General features: G+C 54.2%; 1 protein-coding gene across 1 annotated transcript; it reads left to right on the forward strand.

Moving 5' to 3' along the window:
• Positions 1-3,111: 3,111 nt before the first annotated feature.
• LAMTOR1 (late endosomal/lysosomal adaptor, MAPK and MTOR activator 1) lies at positions 3,112-13,027 on the forward strand. The gene is made up of 5 exons (XM_039369761.1): positions 3,112-3,296; positions 8,527-8,669; positions 10,114-10,191; positions 10,936-11,062; positions 12,204-13,027. The coding sequence occupies exons 1-5, from the start codon at positions 3,255-3,257 to the stop codon at positions 12,294-12,296; spliced, it is 483 nt and encodes a 160-aa protein (XP_039225695.1). The 5' UTR covers positions 3,112-3,254; the 3' UTR covers positions 12,297-13,027.
• Positions 13,028-14,774: the final 1,747 nt, after the last annotated feature.

A 14,774-nucleotide genomic window follows, 5' to 3' on the forward strand; every position in this document is an offset into this window, starting at 1 on the left:
ACTGCCCCATCTGGACCCCAGGCCCATCGGCAGGGCCAGGAAATTGCATAATTAACCTTTGATATGCTGTTTTGATGCTTTTTATACTGGATTGGACACCGCCCAGAGTGTGAGACCAACTATAGGAGCTCCTCGATTTATGAGCACAATTGAAACCCAAATTTTCTGTCATGAAGCGAGACGGTTGTTGTGAGTTCTGCCCCATTTTACAACCTGTCTCGCCACCGTTGTTAAGTGAATCACTGCAGTTGTTAAGTTAGCAACACGGTTATTAAGAGGATCTGGCTTCCCCCGTGGACTTTGCTTGTCCAATGGTCACAAAAGGGGAATCAAAGGACCCCGGAACGCTGTAACTGTCATAAGTACGAGTCAGTTGCCAAGCGTCTGAATTTTGATCACGTGATCCTGGGGAGGCTGCAACCGTCATATGGAAAATGGTCATCAGTCATTTTTTACAGTGTGGTTCCAACTTCATGAAACAAATGGCTGTTTGATTGGACACCATCCAGAGTCCCTCTGTCAGGGAGATGGGCGGTCCTTAACGATGATCAATCAATCAATAGAGGGATCTCGGAGTCCTAGTGGACAATCCCTTAAATAGGAGCCAGCCGTGTGTTGCAGCTGCCAAAAAGGCCAACACAGTGCTGGGCTGCATTAAGAGAGGGAGAGAATCAAGATCACGTGAAGTCTTAATACCACTTTACAAGGCCTTGGTAAGGCCACACCTGGAATACGGCATCCTGTTTTGGTCACCACGATGTAAAAAAGATGTTGAGACTCTAGAAAGAGTGCAGAGAAGAGCAACAAAGATGATTAAGGGACTGGAGGCTAAAGCATATAAGGAACGGTTGCTGGAATTGGGGATGTCTAGTTTAATGAAGAGAAGGATGAGTGGGGACATGATAGCAGCCTTCCAGTATCTCAGGGGCTGCCCCAAAGAAGAGGGAGTCAAGCTATTCTCCAAAGCACCAGAAGAAGGCAGGACAAGAAGCAACGGATGGAAACTCATCAAGGAGAGAAGCAACCTAGAACTAAGAAGAAATTTTCCTGACAGTGAGAACAATTAACCAGTGGAACCACCTGCCTCCAGAAATCATGGGCGCTCCATCACTGGAGGTTTTCAGGAAGAGACTACAGTTACTTCTGAGATGGTATAGGTTCTCCTGCTTGAGCAGGGGGCTGGACTAGATGACCTCCAAGGTTCAGTTCCTATATTCTATATTTTTCTATATTCTATATTTTTCTATTTTCTATTATTTTCTATTTTCTATTCCATTCCATTCCATTCCATTCCATTCCATTCCATTCCATTCTATTCTATTCTATTCTATTCTATTCTATTCTATTCTATTCTATTCTATTCTATTCTATGGGACTGTTTGCTTCCAGAAGTCGTGGATGCTCCATCACTGGAAGTTTTAAAGAAGAGGCCGGACAGCCATTTTCCCAAAGTGGTACAGGCTCTCCTGCTTGAGCAGGGGGCTGGACTGGATGACCTCCAAGGTCCCTTCCAGCTCTGTGGATTCTGTTCTTCTGAGACACTCAGTGCCGCGAGCGATGGAGGACAGGCACCCAAGGTCTGCTTAGAAAACCTGTCCAGAGTCGCAGGGAGGAACGGTCCCAACGGAAAGGCGGGGAGAGCCGGCGGATCCGATTTCCCTGCGCTAGTCGGGAGGGAAGGAAATTGAATCAATTGGCGGCCAGACTGGCTGATCAGATCCAGGTCCCCGATGGCGCCTGCCCTCCCACCCTCCGGCCGGGCTGGAGCTGTGATGGTTGAGTGAACTTCCCCAGCAAGGACGGGCTCCATCCCTCGAAGGCTTCCAGATGGCCAAGGCCACTCCCCAAGGTTGGGACCAGCGAGGCTGGGCCAACACTCAGCAGGGGGGGAGGGTCTCCCTCGCTTTCAGTCTGGGGGGAAAGACAGCCCCACGGGCGGCAGGCTGAGCCGTCAGCGGTGGCTCCCTCCCCTTGGCATCGTTCTCTAGCTTGTACAGGCAGTCCTCAAGTTACGACGATTCGGTTGTAACCACAGCGACCGTCCGAAGTTACAGCAGCACTGAAAAAAAGTCACTTATCCCCGTTTTTCACACTTACGACGCACGCCGCCTCCCCGTGATCATTTGGACGCTTGGCAGCCGAATCGTCGACCGGCTCTCCTAGGGAGCTACAAGGAGGGAAGATGGCGGAGGGAGGGTAATATAGGCAGTCCTCGACTTACGAGTTCATTTAGTGACCTCTCAGTTATAACGGCACCGGAAAAGCAACTTATGTCCATTTTTCACACGATGCGTGCAGCCTCCCCATGTTCAGCGGATCAAAATTCGGAGGCTTGGCAGCTGACTCGCATTTACGACGGCCACTGTGTCCCTGGGTTACATGATTCCCTTTTATGACCTTCTGGTCAGCAACGCCCATGGGAGAAGCCGGACTCGCTTCACAACCCTGTTACTAATTTAACAACTGCAGTGATTCCCTTTAGAAGGGTGGACGAAAAGGTTGTCAAATGGGGCAGAATCCACCGAACAAAGGTCTCGCTTAGCAGCAGAAATGCTGGGCTCAGCCTTTGCGGTCGTAAGTGGAGGACTACCTGTGTTGAACAAATACCACGTTGTTTTAATCAGGTTTAATGATAATAATAATAATAGTAATAATAGTAATAGTAATAATAATAATCTGGGTTAAAGAGGGTTGGACTAGATGACCTCAGGGTCTCTTCCAACATTATTATTGTTGTTATTATCGTTGCTATTATTATTATTATTATTATCTTTACATGAATTTGAATGTTCAGTTGACAGGTTCACGTAAAGATAATAATAATAACAACAACAACGTTGGAAGGGGCCTTGGAGGTCATCTAGTCCAACCCTCTTTAACCCGGAGGGCTCCTCAGTGAACAGTGAACAACAGCCCCGCAGAGGACAACGAGAACGACCTTCTCCCTCCACACAAAGCGACAGACACATTTCAGAGGAGGAGGTCAGACAGAACAGAGCACTTTGAAACTGGCGCCTGCGCAGTGGAGGCTGCCGGGCGCGGCCCCGTGCGAGGGGGCACGTGACTGCCGCGGAGCCCCGCCCCTCCGCCTGGTGCCGCCGCCCCACCCCGGCTCCCGGAAGTCGGCGCCGCGTGACCGGAAGGCGGAAGGAGGCGAGGCGCCAGCTGAGGGGCTCGCCAGGGACCCCTCCGTCCCCTCAGCCGAAGCAGCCGAAGCCGCCTCGGCCCCGCCGGCCGCCGCCGCCGCCGCCGCCATGGGCTGCTGCTACAGCAGCGAGAACGAAGCCTCCGACCAGGTCGGGCCCCGCCCGGGGGGGGAGGAGGGCGGGGCGGGGCCGGTCCCTCCCGGCGGGTCTGGGGGCTTCGCGGCCCGCTCAACGTGCCGGGGGGGCCGGCTGGGGGGTGGGGGCCGCGGAGGGGCTGGAGGGGCCGAGCCTTCCCCGGGGGCTCCTCGCTGCCCGCCCGGAGGAGGTCGGAGGGCTAGGCAGGCGGTGCCCGGGCGGGGAGGGGGCGGAGGTGGGGAAGAGCCCCCCACTCCTTCCGGCCCCCGCAGCAGCCCAAGGCCAGGCCCCTCCCTCCTCCCTCCCCCCCCGCTGCTGCTCTTATTTGGTGGGGGGTGTCTCTGGGTCTGGGGTCCCTGGGGGAATCTGTAAGGGTCTCCCGGGGGGGGGAATGCCCTCTCTGGATGTGGGGAGGCTGCGGGGACCCCCTTCCAGGGCGCCCTGGGTTTGGGCAGCGTGGGGAGGGGGAACCCGGGGCAAAAGAACGCTGGTGGAGCTGGGCGGCTCCCTTGCAGACGTTTCGTGACCCAGCTAGGTGACATCATCAGGGCTGGAAGGGAGGGGGGCTGGAGGAGGACTGGGGGGCTCCCTGGTGCTCTCTGAGCTGGGTGGTTTTCCTGCAGACGTTTCATGACCCAACTAGGGAACATCAATGCTAGAAGGAAGGAAGGAAGGAAGGAAGGAAGGAAGGAAGTTTCATGACCCAACTTGATAACATCATCAGTGCTTGAAGGGAGAGGGGTTTGCAGAGGGGAAGAGAAGAACAGAAGGGGGGACAGAACTATTAGGGTCCTGAGTGCTCTCTGAGCTGGGTGGTTTTCCTGCAGACGTTTCATGACCCAGCTAGGAAACATCATCAGTGTTGGAAGGAAGGAAGGAAAGACTATGAAGTCCTGGGCGCTCTCTGAGCTGGGTGGTTTTCCTGCAGACGTTTCATCACCCAACTAGGTGACATCATCAGTGCTGGAAGGGAGGGGGGCTGGAGGAGGACTGGGGGGGGGTCCCTGGTGCTTCCTGAGCTGGGTGGTTTTCTTGAAGATGTTTCATGACCCAACTAGGGAGCAGCATCAGTGCTGCAAGGGTTTGCTCTCTGTTTATATGTAAACTGCTTGCCCTGCCAGTGTTGATGGAAGTGTGGTTTTCTCCTTGCTGGGTCCCTGACTGGGATATTGTTTTCTGCTTAATTGTTTGTCTGATGTCAATCCCTGCTTATCTGGGTGTTTCATAGTACCTTTGATCATGTTACCGAGTTGGGTCAGAAAAAACTGCAAGAAAATCACCAAGCTCAGAGAGCACCAAGGACCCCACTGTTCTCCTCCTCCTCCTCTTTGCAAACCCTTTTAGCACTGATGATATTCCCTAGCTGGGTCATGAAACGTCTGCCAAAAAAACACCCAGCTCAGAGAGCACCAAGGACCCCACAGTCGTCCTCCTCCTCCTCCTCCTTTCTAACACTGATGATATTCCCTAGCTGGGTCACGAAACGTCTGCCAGAAAACCAGCCAGCTCAGAGAGCACCAAGGACCCCTCATTTCAACCCTGAGCTACAAATATCGTCTTCCGTTTATTTTTTGTGCCTGTAGTTTTCTTGGCAACGTTTCTCCAGGTGGCTGTTTCACCCTGGCTGCCTCCTGGCTAGGGAGGGGGGGAGGGATGGAGGGAAGGGCTTCCCCAAAGTCACCCAGCCGGCTTTCACGTCTACAGGAGCCTGGGAAAGGCCACTCTCCCAGTTTCCAACCCGGGGCCTTTAGTCATGACCTCAAACCGGCTCTCTTCCATTGGAGTTTTGGAGGCGGCTTTGCTGTTGCCTCCCTCCTGGGATGAGGAAGTGAGTGGTTGAAAGTCACCCAGTTGGCCTCGTGGCCAAGGAAGGACTAGAATTACAGCCCCACCCAGTTTCCAGCCCAGGGGTTCTCAAACTTGGCCACTTTAAGACTTGTGGACTTCAACTCCCAGAAGTCCCCAGCCAGCATAGCTCCAAGCTGGGAATAAAATGGAGGCTGCTTTTGAAAGAAGGTCTGTTTATTGATGACCGGAACCAGCAACAGCGTGACAAAATGGAGTTGAGAGTGGGTGGGTCTTTATGGGGTTCTGATTGAGATGCTCCAGGGCAGGGGTCCTCAAACTTGTGCTGGCTGGGGAATTCTGGGAGTTGAAGTCCACAAGTCTTAAAGTGGCCACGTTTGGGGACCCTTGTTCTAGCTAATGTCTTACCTCTTACACCGGCTCTCTCTCCCTTTACTTCGTAGAGGGCCAGGATTGTTTGTTTGTTTATATTTGTTGATATCCTGCCTTTATTCTTACAAATAACTAAAGGTGTAAACATCCCTAACAGTCATTCTTCCTCTTTTCTCTGCAATAACGATCCTGTGAGGTAGGTTGGGTTGAGAGTGGCTGGCCCAAAGTCACCCAGCCAGATTTTATGCCTGAGGCGGGACTACAACTCACTCTCTCCTGGCGATTGGCCCAAAGGCACCCAGCTGGCTTTCATGCCTGAGGCGGGACTAGAACTCACCGTCTCCTGGTGATTGGCCCAAAGTCACTCAGCTGGCTTTGATCCCTGAGGCGGGATTAGAACTCACCGTCTCCTGGTGATTGGCCCAAAGTCACTCAGCTGGCTTTGATCCCTGAGGCGGGATTAGAACTCACCGTCTCCTGGTGATTGGCCCAAAGTCACTCAGCTGGCTTTGATCCCTGAGGCGGGATTAGAACTCACCGTCTCCTGGTGATTGGCCCAAAGTCACTCAGCTGGCTTTGATCCCTGAGGTGGGATTAGAACTCACCGTCTCCTGGTGATTGGCCCAAAGTCACTCAGCTGGCTTTGATCCCTGAGGCGGGATTAGAACTCATCGTCTCCTGGTGATTGGCCCAAAGTCACTCAGCTGGCTTTCGTGCCTAAGGCGGGACTAGAACTCACCATCTCCTGGTGATTGGCCCAAAGTCACCCAGGTGGCTTTGATGTCTGAGGCGGGACTAGAACTCACCATCTCCTGGCGATTGGCCCAAACTTTGGGCCAGTCACTCTCATGTTACTTCAACCTACCTTGCAGGGTTGTTGCAGGAAAAAAAGAGGCAAGAGGTTTATTGCTTGAATTAACGTATTAAATGGTGGGATAAAGCTAGAATAATTTTCAAAATATCTGAATGTTCACCCTTTCCCGACTGGGCACAGAAAAGTAACAGCATGATAGCCATTAATGGTTGAACTGGCTTTTTGGAGGTGTTTTGAGAGCCTTTTTTCCAGACAGCTTTTGGGGGGGGGGGCTGCTGTCTCTTCTGCCTTCGATCGGAGGCAGCTCCCAAGGCAGTCCTCGGCTTACAACCACAATCAAGCCCAAAGTTTGCTAAGCGAGGCAGTTGTTAAGCTGCCCAGAGTCTCCCTGTGCTAACGCGGGCAGCCGGTCATTTTTTAAAGTGAAGAAATGAGTTTTGCCCCATTTGACTCACGGCGGTTGTTAAGCTAGCACCACGGTCGTAAAGCGAATTTGGCCTCCCCAAATCTGAGTTTGCCTTTCAGAAGGGGTGAAACTTGGATGATGTTGCCTAGCCGGATAATGAAGGTCACGTGATCAAACTCCGGACGCTTAGCCGGTGACTCACATTTACGACTGCTGCCGTCCGGGGAGAATCGCGTGATTGCGATTCTGACAAGTCATTAACTTAACACCTGCAGTGATTCGCTGAACCACCGTGGCAAGGAAGAACATAAAATGGGGCAAAGCCCCCTTAACAACTGTTTCACTTTGCAACAAAAACGTCGGGCTCAAGTGTGGTCGTAAAGTGAGGACTCCCTGTAGGGGGTGAGCGAAAAGGCGGAGGAACGTCCTGGAGCCAAGACAAGACCTGACCCCCCTCTGGAGCAGAGACGTCTCCGCTGCTTGTAAAAAGCCTTGAGAGGCCCAGATGTGGTACAGTTCACCTCTGGCGAAGAGCTGCGATGGCAGAGACGGGCCCGGATGGGGCGGGCAGCCCCAGGCTGGCAAAGGGTCCCTCCCAGCTGCAGAGGAGACGGAAGTGGCTCCTTTAGGGTCACGGGAAACGCAGCCTTGCTGGCTTTCCCATCGGCCGGTGGGAGAGATTTTCCCCTCCCCCAAGGGAAGTTGGCAAAAGGAGGAAGAGAGGATGGATGACCAGAAAGAGAACTGGAGATGTCTGTCTCTGGGGTGTCCTTGGAGCTCTCCAAGGACGTTTCATGACCCAGCTAGGGAACCTCATCCATCCTGGAAGGGAGGGGTTTTGCCCTCTGTTTATATACTAGTGCTGGCGGGAGTCCCCTCTCCTCCTCCTCCTCCTCCTCTTTTCCCCCCCTCCCTTCTAGCACTGATGATGTTCCCTAGTTGGGTCATGAAACGTTTGCAGGAAAACCACCCAGCTCAGAGAGCACCCAGGACCCCCACAGTCCATCCTTCCTTCCTTCCTTCCTTCCTTCCTTCCTTCCTTCCTTCCTTCCTTCCTTCCTTCCTTCCTTCCTTCCTTCCTTCTCCTTCTCCTTCTCCTCCTCCTTCTCCTTCTCCTTCTCCTTCTCCTTCTCCTCTTCCTCCCCTTCTCCCTGCTAGCACTGATGATGTTCCCCAGTTGGGTCATGAAAAGTTTACAGGAAAACCACCCAGCTCAGAGAGCACCGAGGACCCCCACAATCCATCTTTCCTTCCTTCCTTCCTTCCTTCCTTCCTTCCTTCCTTCCTTCCTTCCTTCCTTCCTTCCTTCCTTCCTTCCTTCCTTCCTTCCTTCCTTCCTCCCTCCCTCCCTCCCTCCCTCCTCCTCTTCCTCCCCCCCTCTCTTCTAGCACTGATGATGTTCCCCAGTTGGGTCATGAAATGTCTGAAGGAAAACCAGCCAGCTCAGAGAGCACCAAGGACCCCACAGTCCTCCTCCATCTTCCCTTCGCCTCTCTACAAACCTTTCTTCCTTCTAGCGCTGATGAGGTTACCTAGTTGGGTGATGAAACGTCTGCAAAAAACCGATCAGGCTCGGAGAGCACTAAGGACCCCACAGTTGTCTTCCTCCTCCTCCTCCTCCCCTCTGCAAACCCCTCTCCCTCATAGCCCTGATGAGGTTCCCTAGTCGAGTTGTGAAACGTCTGCAAGAACACCGGCACCCCTCATTTCAACCCTGAGCTGCCAATAATTCTGTTGAGATCTCTGTCTTTTTGACCCCGTCCAGGAGGGATTTGGGAACTCCTCCCAGGCTCCACATACTCCTCCTCCCCAGACTGACCTCCTCCTTCTTGTTCCCCCATTTGCAGGGGGAGGAGTCCAAGCCCCTGTTGGCGCCAGCGTCCAGCCCTCCCAACAAGTCCATGAATGGGATGGAGTCCTGCTGCACTCTGCCTTCAGCCCGGACGGACGAGCAGGCCCTGCTCTCCTCCATCCTCGCTAAGACAGCCATGTAAGTCTTTGGCCCGGCGCGCCTGGGCAGGAGAAGCGGGTACCTGGGGGTGGGCTAACAGGGGCTGCCCCAAAGAAGAGGGAGTCAAGCTCTTCTCCAAAGCCCCTGAAGAAGGCAGGACAAGAAGCAACGGATGGAAACTAATGAAGGAGCGAAGCAACCTGGAACTAAGGAGAAACTTCCTGACGGTGAGAACAATTAACCCGTGGAACAACCTGCCTCCAGAAGCGGTGAATGCTCCAACGCTGGAAATTTTTAAGAAGAGACTGGACAGCCCTTTGTCCGGAATGGTATAGGGTTTCCTGCCTGAGCAGGGGGTTGGACTAGGTGACCTCCAAGGTCCCTTCCAACTCTATTATTATTATCAATCATCGCACAGTCAGCCAGATGTTCAGACTGGATTTGGCATTTTGTCTACCTATCGAGTCCTTACCCAGGACCTGGGATAGGCAGATGTGGATGTTTGATGGTATTACAGGTATCATTATTATTATATAATAGTCAATTGCAAAAGGCGGCCTTACTAGGAATTGCTTCCATCCTGTCACAAGATCTGTAATACCATCAAACATCCACATCTGCCTATCCCAGGTCCTGGGTAAGGACTCGATAGGTAGACAAAATGCCAAATCCAGTCTGAACATCTGGCTGACTGTGCGATGATCCATAATAATAATTACATTTATATACTGCCCTTCTCACTATCCCGAGTAGGCAGCTTCAGTAAAATAAAAGCAGGTATAAAAGCGTTAAAAAATATTAGAACACAGGTTCCCTTAACCATATGGCAGGCTAAGTCAAGCGGCTCTCTTGTTGTGTGGGGCCCCGTTGAGTGGGGTTAACGTCCAGATGTACAGCACCTCTGCATAGGAGTGGTCCTGTTCAGAAAGTCTTTTTGCTTTCGTCCCTTCTCTTATTACTGTTGCACCGTCAGCCAGATAGTCCTGGTGTTTTTATCCCCCTGTTGAGTCCTTCCCGAGGACCTGGGAGAGGCAGACTTGGATATTTGACAGTGTTTGAGGTCACCTCGCAGGAAGCCAGGTGTTCCCAGTCAAACTGCCTTCTGCAATTGACTGGTGGTTTTTTTTGTCAATGCCCAAATTGTAATCAGAACTGTATTTCCTTCATCCCTTCTTTTGTCGCTGTTCTTTATTAAATCTGTGCGCCATTTCACTGTCAAGCAGCTCTGGGAGGCTTACAAACCTCATAAGAACAGAATAGAAACGGTAAATATTTTCTATTCCTATTCCAGGCCTAGCCAGGCCAGGTTTCCACTGGTAGCCTTACCAGCCCTGAATGCTGGCCTGCTTCTGACCATGGTTTTGGCTCGGGCCAGGCTCCGACTGCTCCAGAACCCCTGAGCTGCAGGATCGTGGCTGCGATCCTGAGGAGGGAGGCGGAGAGCAGCTTTCGCTAACCCCTAGGTGCTTCTGCCCTTTTGCAGCAACATCATTGACGTTTCGGCCGCAGATCAGCAGCAGATGGAGCAGCACGAGTACATGGATCGGGCCCGGCAGTACAGGTGCGCTGGCCCTGGGCAGGGGGGAGGGAGAAGGCTGGCCCTGTTTGGGAGGGGCTGGGGGGGCTCCTTCACCTGTCTCAGGCAGCCTGGCTGGGAGATCACAGTTGTAAGTAGTTCTCGACTTACGACGGCCCGTTTAGGGACCGTGTGAATTGGATGACGTCCCTGGAACAAGCCACTTGGGACCGTTGTTCACCCTGGCGACCGTGGCAGCCTCCCTGTGGCCGCGTGATCAGAATTCAAGCCAGCTTGGTGGGCCGGCTCGTATTTACGACGGTCGCCGTGTCCCGGGGTCACATGATCCCCTTTTGCCACCCCCTGAGCCAGCCAAGCCAGTGGGGAAGGTGGATTTGCTTAACGGGTGTGTCACTAGCCTCACAGCCCTCGTGATTCACTTAACGACAAGAAAGGTTGTAAAATGGGACAACGATTGTTTTCGGTTGAATTGTGGTCGTAACTCAAGGAGGGCTCCCTGTACTTCACCCAGCTGCCCAGCCTGAAGAAGGTGCCCAGCCCCTGAGCCTGGAACCTCTGACAGCCCTTGGGATCAAAGACGCGCCAACCGTGCGAGGGAGGGAAGGAGGGAGGGGGTGACCCTCCAGGGTGGGGGCACCTGGAGCTGCAGATCAGTTGCCTCTGGGGGGGGGCAAGTGGAGAATGTTACCCGTGCTGTGGGCCCTCTGGGGCTGCCCCTGCCCCCCCCCCAGCACTGGCTCACCCCATCCCTCTCTGCCCCCCCCCCAGCACCCGGCTTGCCATGCTGAGCAACAGCCTCACGCACTGGAAGAAGCTGCCACTGCTGCCCTCGCTGACGAACCAGCCACACCAAGTCCTGGCCAGCGACCCCGTGCCCTTCGCGGACCTGCAACAGGTTAGTAGCGTGGCTGGTGGAATTAGCCACGTTGTGAGTCCCTTCTTCCCTCTCGCTTCTCTCTCTGAAGCAAGAGCAGGCAACAGGGCCCATGTGCCCCAGCCAGCCTGGCATGGCGTTGCAGGCACCCTAGCCCCCCCTGGGCTCTGGGCCTTTGAGATGCAGGGGCTGGGGGGCTCCGTCCCTTACGGCGTGAGTACCAATCTCATAGATATTATGCACATATATTAGCTTTTTTATCCCCACTTTTATTGCAAGGTAAACATACATAATATTCCTTTCTGCACCACAATCCAGTGAGGTGGGCTGAGCTGAGAGGGAACGACTGGCCCAAAGTCGCCCCGCTGACTTCCATACTTCAAGTGGGACTAGAATTCTCCATCTCTGGATGATCGGCCCTTGGGGTCACCCAGCTGGCTTTCGCGCCTAAGGCGGGACTACTAGAATTCTCTTGTCTCCCGGTGATTGGCCTAAACTCACTCAGCCGGCTTTCGTGCCCAAGGCGGGACTAGAACTCGCTGTCTCCCAATGGTTGGCCCCAGGTCACCCAGTCTCTTTTCATGCCTAGGGTGGAACTAGAACTCACCAGCTCCTGGCATTTGGCCCAAAGTCACCCAGTGGGAGTGTCCTTCGTTCCTTGATTAGTAGTAGCAATAGCCCTTAGACCAGGGGTCTTCCAACTTGGCCCTTTGAGGACTTGTGGACTTCGACTCCCAGAATTCCTCAGCCAGGCACATGTGCCTGGCTGAGGAATTCTGGGAATCGAAGTCCACAAGTCCTCAAAGGGCCAAGTTGGAAGACCCCTGCCTTGGGTCCTCATTTTACCGACTTCCAAAGGACGGAAGACAGAATAGTTCCTTGATTGGGGTAACCCTGACAGGGCCAGCTAAGCAGAGATCAACCCCCTTCCTCCCCCTAGCACTGATGCTGTTACCTAGCTGGGTCACGAAATGTCTGTAAGAAAGCCGCCAAGCCCAGGGAGTACCAAAGCCCCCGCAGGAGTGCAGAATAGCGTCCCACATCCCGACAGAAGTCTCTTCTCCGTGGCTGGGGGAGAGGAGGAGGGGGGGGCTTCTCCTGAGAGCCCCCCCTCCCCTCTTTGGCCTTTATTCACTTCTCCCCCCTGTCCACCTTGCTCTAGGTCTCCCGGATAGCTGCCTACGCCTGCAGTGCCCTGTCCCAGATTCGCGTGGATGCGAAAGAAGACCTGGTGGTCCAGTTTGGGATCCCTTGATGCTCATCCTCACGGCCTGGTTCTCGTTCTCCTCCTCCGCTTTTAATTTCTCTCCTCCCCACCGCTGGCTTGGCACCGCAGGGGACCTCGCGCACACAAGGAGACACTGAATCTATTACCTGGCCACAGAGACAATAACCTGTGGGCAGCTGAAGCTGGCGAGGCCCATCACTTGGTGCTGCTCTCCTCTTCTTCCTCCTCCTCTTCCTCCTCCTCCTCTTCCCCCTAGCTTGGCAAGGCGGTGTCCGGTCAGGCTGGCCAAGGGTCAGCCATGAGGAGGAAGGGCGGCTATGGGACTCACTCAGAGGGGGGGGGGGCGGCAGCCGGTGGGCTTCCTTTACCTTTGTGGTTGTGGCTCTGGCATTTTTGACTTTGTGTGGGAGGGGAGGGGGTGGAGGGGCACCAGCAAGACAGAGGGGGCTTCTCGTCCTTCCCCCCCCACCCCCACTGAGCTGGATGGTGCCCCTTCCATCACCTGATCTTTGGCTGTTTTAGCGCAGGGAAGCAGCACTGGTGAAAGCACAGCTTGCTTTTTAAGGGCTGGGGGGGGGGGAGAAAAGCCACACAGCCACGGAAGCGAACCCTTTTGATCTGAGCGTCCTCTTTGGTCTGTACCCCTCCCCTGTTTTACTTAGCTGAGCTGTCATTTTAATTTTTTGATTTGTTTTCTTTTGGTTTTTGTTTGGTTTTGCTAAAGTAGGTTAAGAAAAGTATAAATATATTCATCTGAGCAAAGGGGCTGCTCTTTATTTGAGGAGGGAACTGCCGCTTTTACACTTGGGGGGGGGCTGAGACCACCCCGTGGAACAGCCTTGGTCAGCGCAACACAAAAAAGTTGCCGAGACTGCAGAAAGAGCGCAGAGAGGAACAACAAAGACGATTGAAGGGTCTGGGGGCAGTGATGGCGAACCTTTTAGAGACCCGAGTGCCCAAACTGCAAGCCAAAACCCACTTATTTATCGCTGGGTGCCAGGTGGGCGTGGCTGTGGTCATGGCAGACTGGGTGGGTGTGGCCAAGGTGGACGTGGTCACCTCGATGTTGCTTTGGGGAGGGACGCCTGTGGGGTCCAGGCAGGGTTGGGGGAGATCCAGGGGTCTCTGGCATTTGAGGCGGTGGGCAGGAGGGTCGTCCTGCAGGGCGAGGCAGGTGCTATTGTCGCAGGACAAGGTGAGGCAGGTGCTATTGTCGCAGGGCAAGGTGAGGCAGGGGTGGCTGCTGCCCGACACCATCGGCCCCCGCACACAGAGGCCAGCGAGCGCATGGGGGCCGACGGTCCGTCAGCAACCACAGCCTGCCGGCCCCTCAACCTGCGCATTCTGGGGCTCCGCAGCCCACCGCCAGCACTTCAGAGAAGCCACCTCTGAGCTGGAAGGCCGACTGACGGCTGAGGAGGCGATGCAGTGGGTTGTGCCTGGGAAAAAGGAGCATGCGAGGCCAAGAGGGATGGGACGGGGGGGGGGGAGGAAAACCAGCCATGCTGGGATGCATCCGACAAATGGGACCTCGATGACTTAGCGGGTGGCTGGTTGAAGAGGGACGATTGCCATCTCCGGGGCATGGTGCGGGTGCCCACAGAAAGGGCTCTTGAGTGCCGCCTCTGGCACGCGTGCCATAGATTTGCCACCACTGGTCTGGGGGCTTAAAACATACAAAGAACGGGTGCAGAAACTGGGAGTGTCTGGTGAAGAGAAGGACTAGGGGTGACATAGCATCTACTGACATTTGAGGGGCTGTCACTGTGTGTGTGTGTGTGCCAACAAACACCTGAAGGCAGGAGAAGAAATAAGAGATGGCAGTTTAACAAAGAGAGATCCAATCTAGAACTAAGGAGGAATTTCTTGATGGAACAATGAAGCAGCGGGACGGACGTTACCTTTAGAACTTGTGGGTCAAATAAGCAGCAAAAATTGGGGGCTCAGTTGTGGTAGACGGCCACGGACCCTGGGGTCGAGCAGAACCAATAATATATGCCAGCGGTTCTCAACCTGTGGTCCGCAGACCCCTGGGGGCCCCCAACACCATCACGGCGGGTCTGCGAAGGCTTGAAGAAAGTTGTGATTTAAGTCTTGGCCATAAAAAGTACTGAAGGGGGGGGGGAGCTGTGGTGAAGAAGAGGTCGAGAACCACTGATTTGCACCACCAGGTGTGACATACAGATGAGGTTGCGGGAAGAGCACATCTGGAGAAGAGCATTTGGGATGCTGTTGGGAGGGAAGAGGGTGGGCTACATTTTCTGCCTGGGCCCCGGGGTAGGCAGGGCTGAAGCCAGCGGGAGAAAATGGGAAGGATCAATGTTCACTGAAGGGTGCCTTGAGGCCATCCAGCCTGAGCGCACGTCCCCCTCAAGTGGAGTGGAACATGTCCAATGGGAGGTTTTGGCTTCTGGATTACAGAGGCAACATTATGGTAGAGTTAGAAGCTCCTTGCAGGTTCTTTTCCTATTCTACAATGTTGGACCTAGAGGACACAGCAGCCTT

This window comes from Crotalus tigris, unplaced genomic scaffold, assembly GCF_016545835.1.
Source record: "Crotalus tigris isolate CLP2741 ecotype Arizona unplaced genomic scaffold, ASM1654583v1 scf7180000021220.622782, whole genome shotgun sequence".
Taxonomy (NCBI): Eukaryota; Metazoa; Chordata; class Lepidosauria; order Squamata; family Viperidae; genus Crotalus; species Crotalus tigris.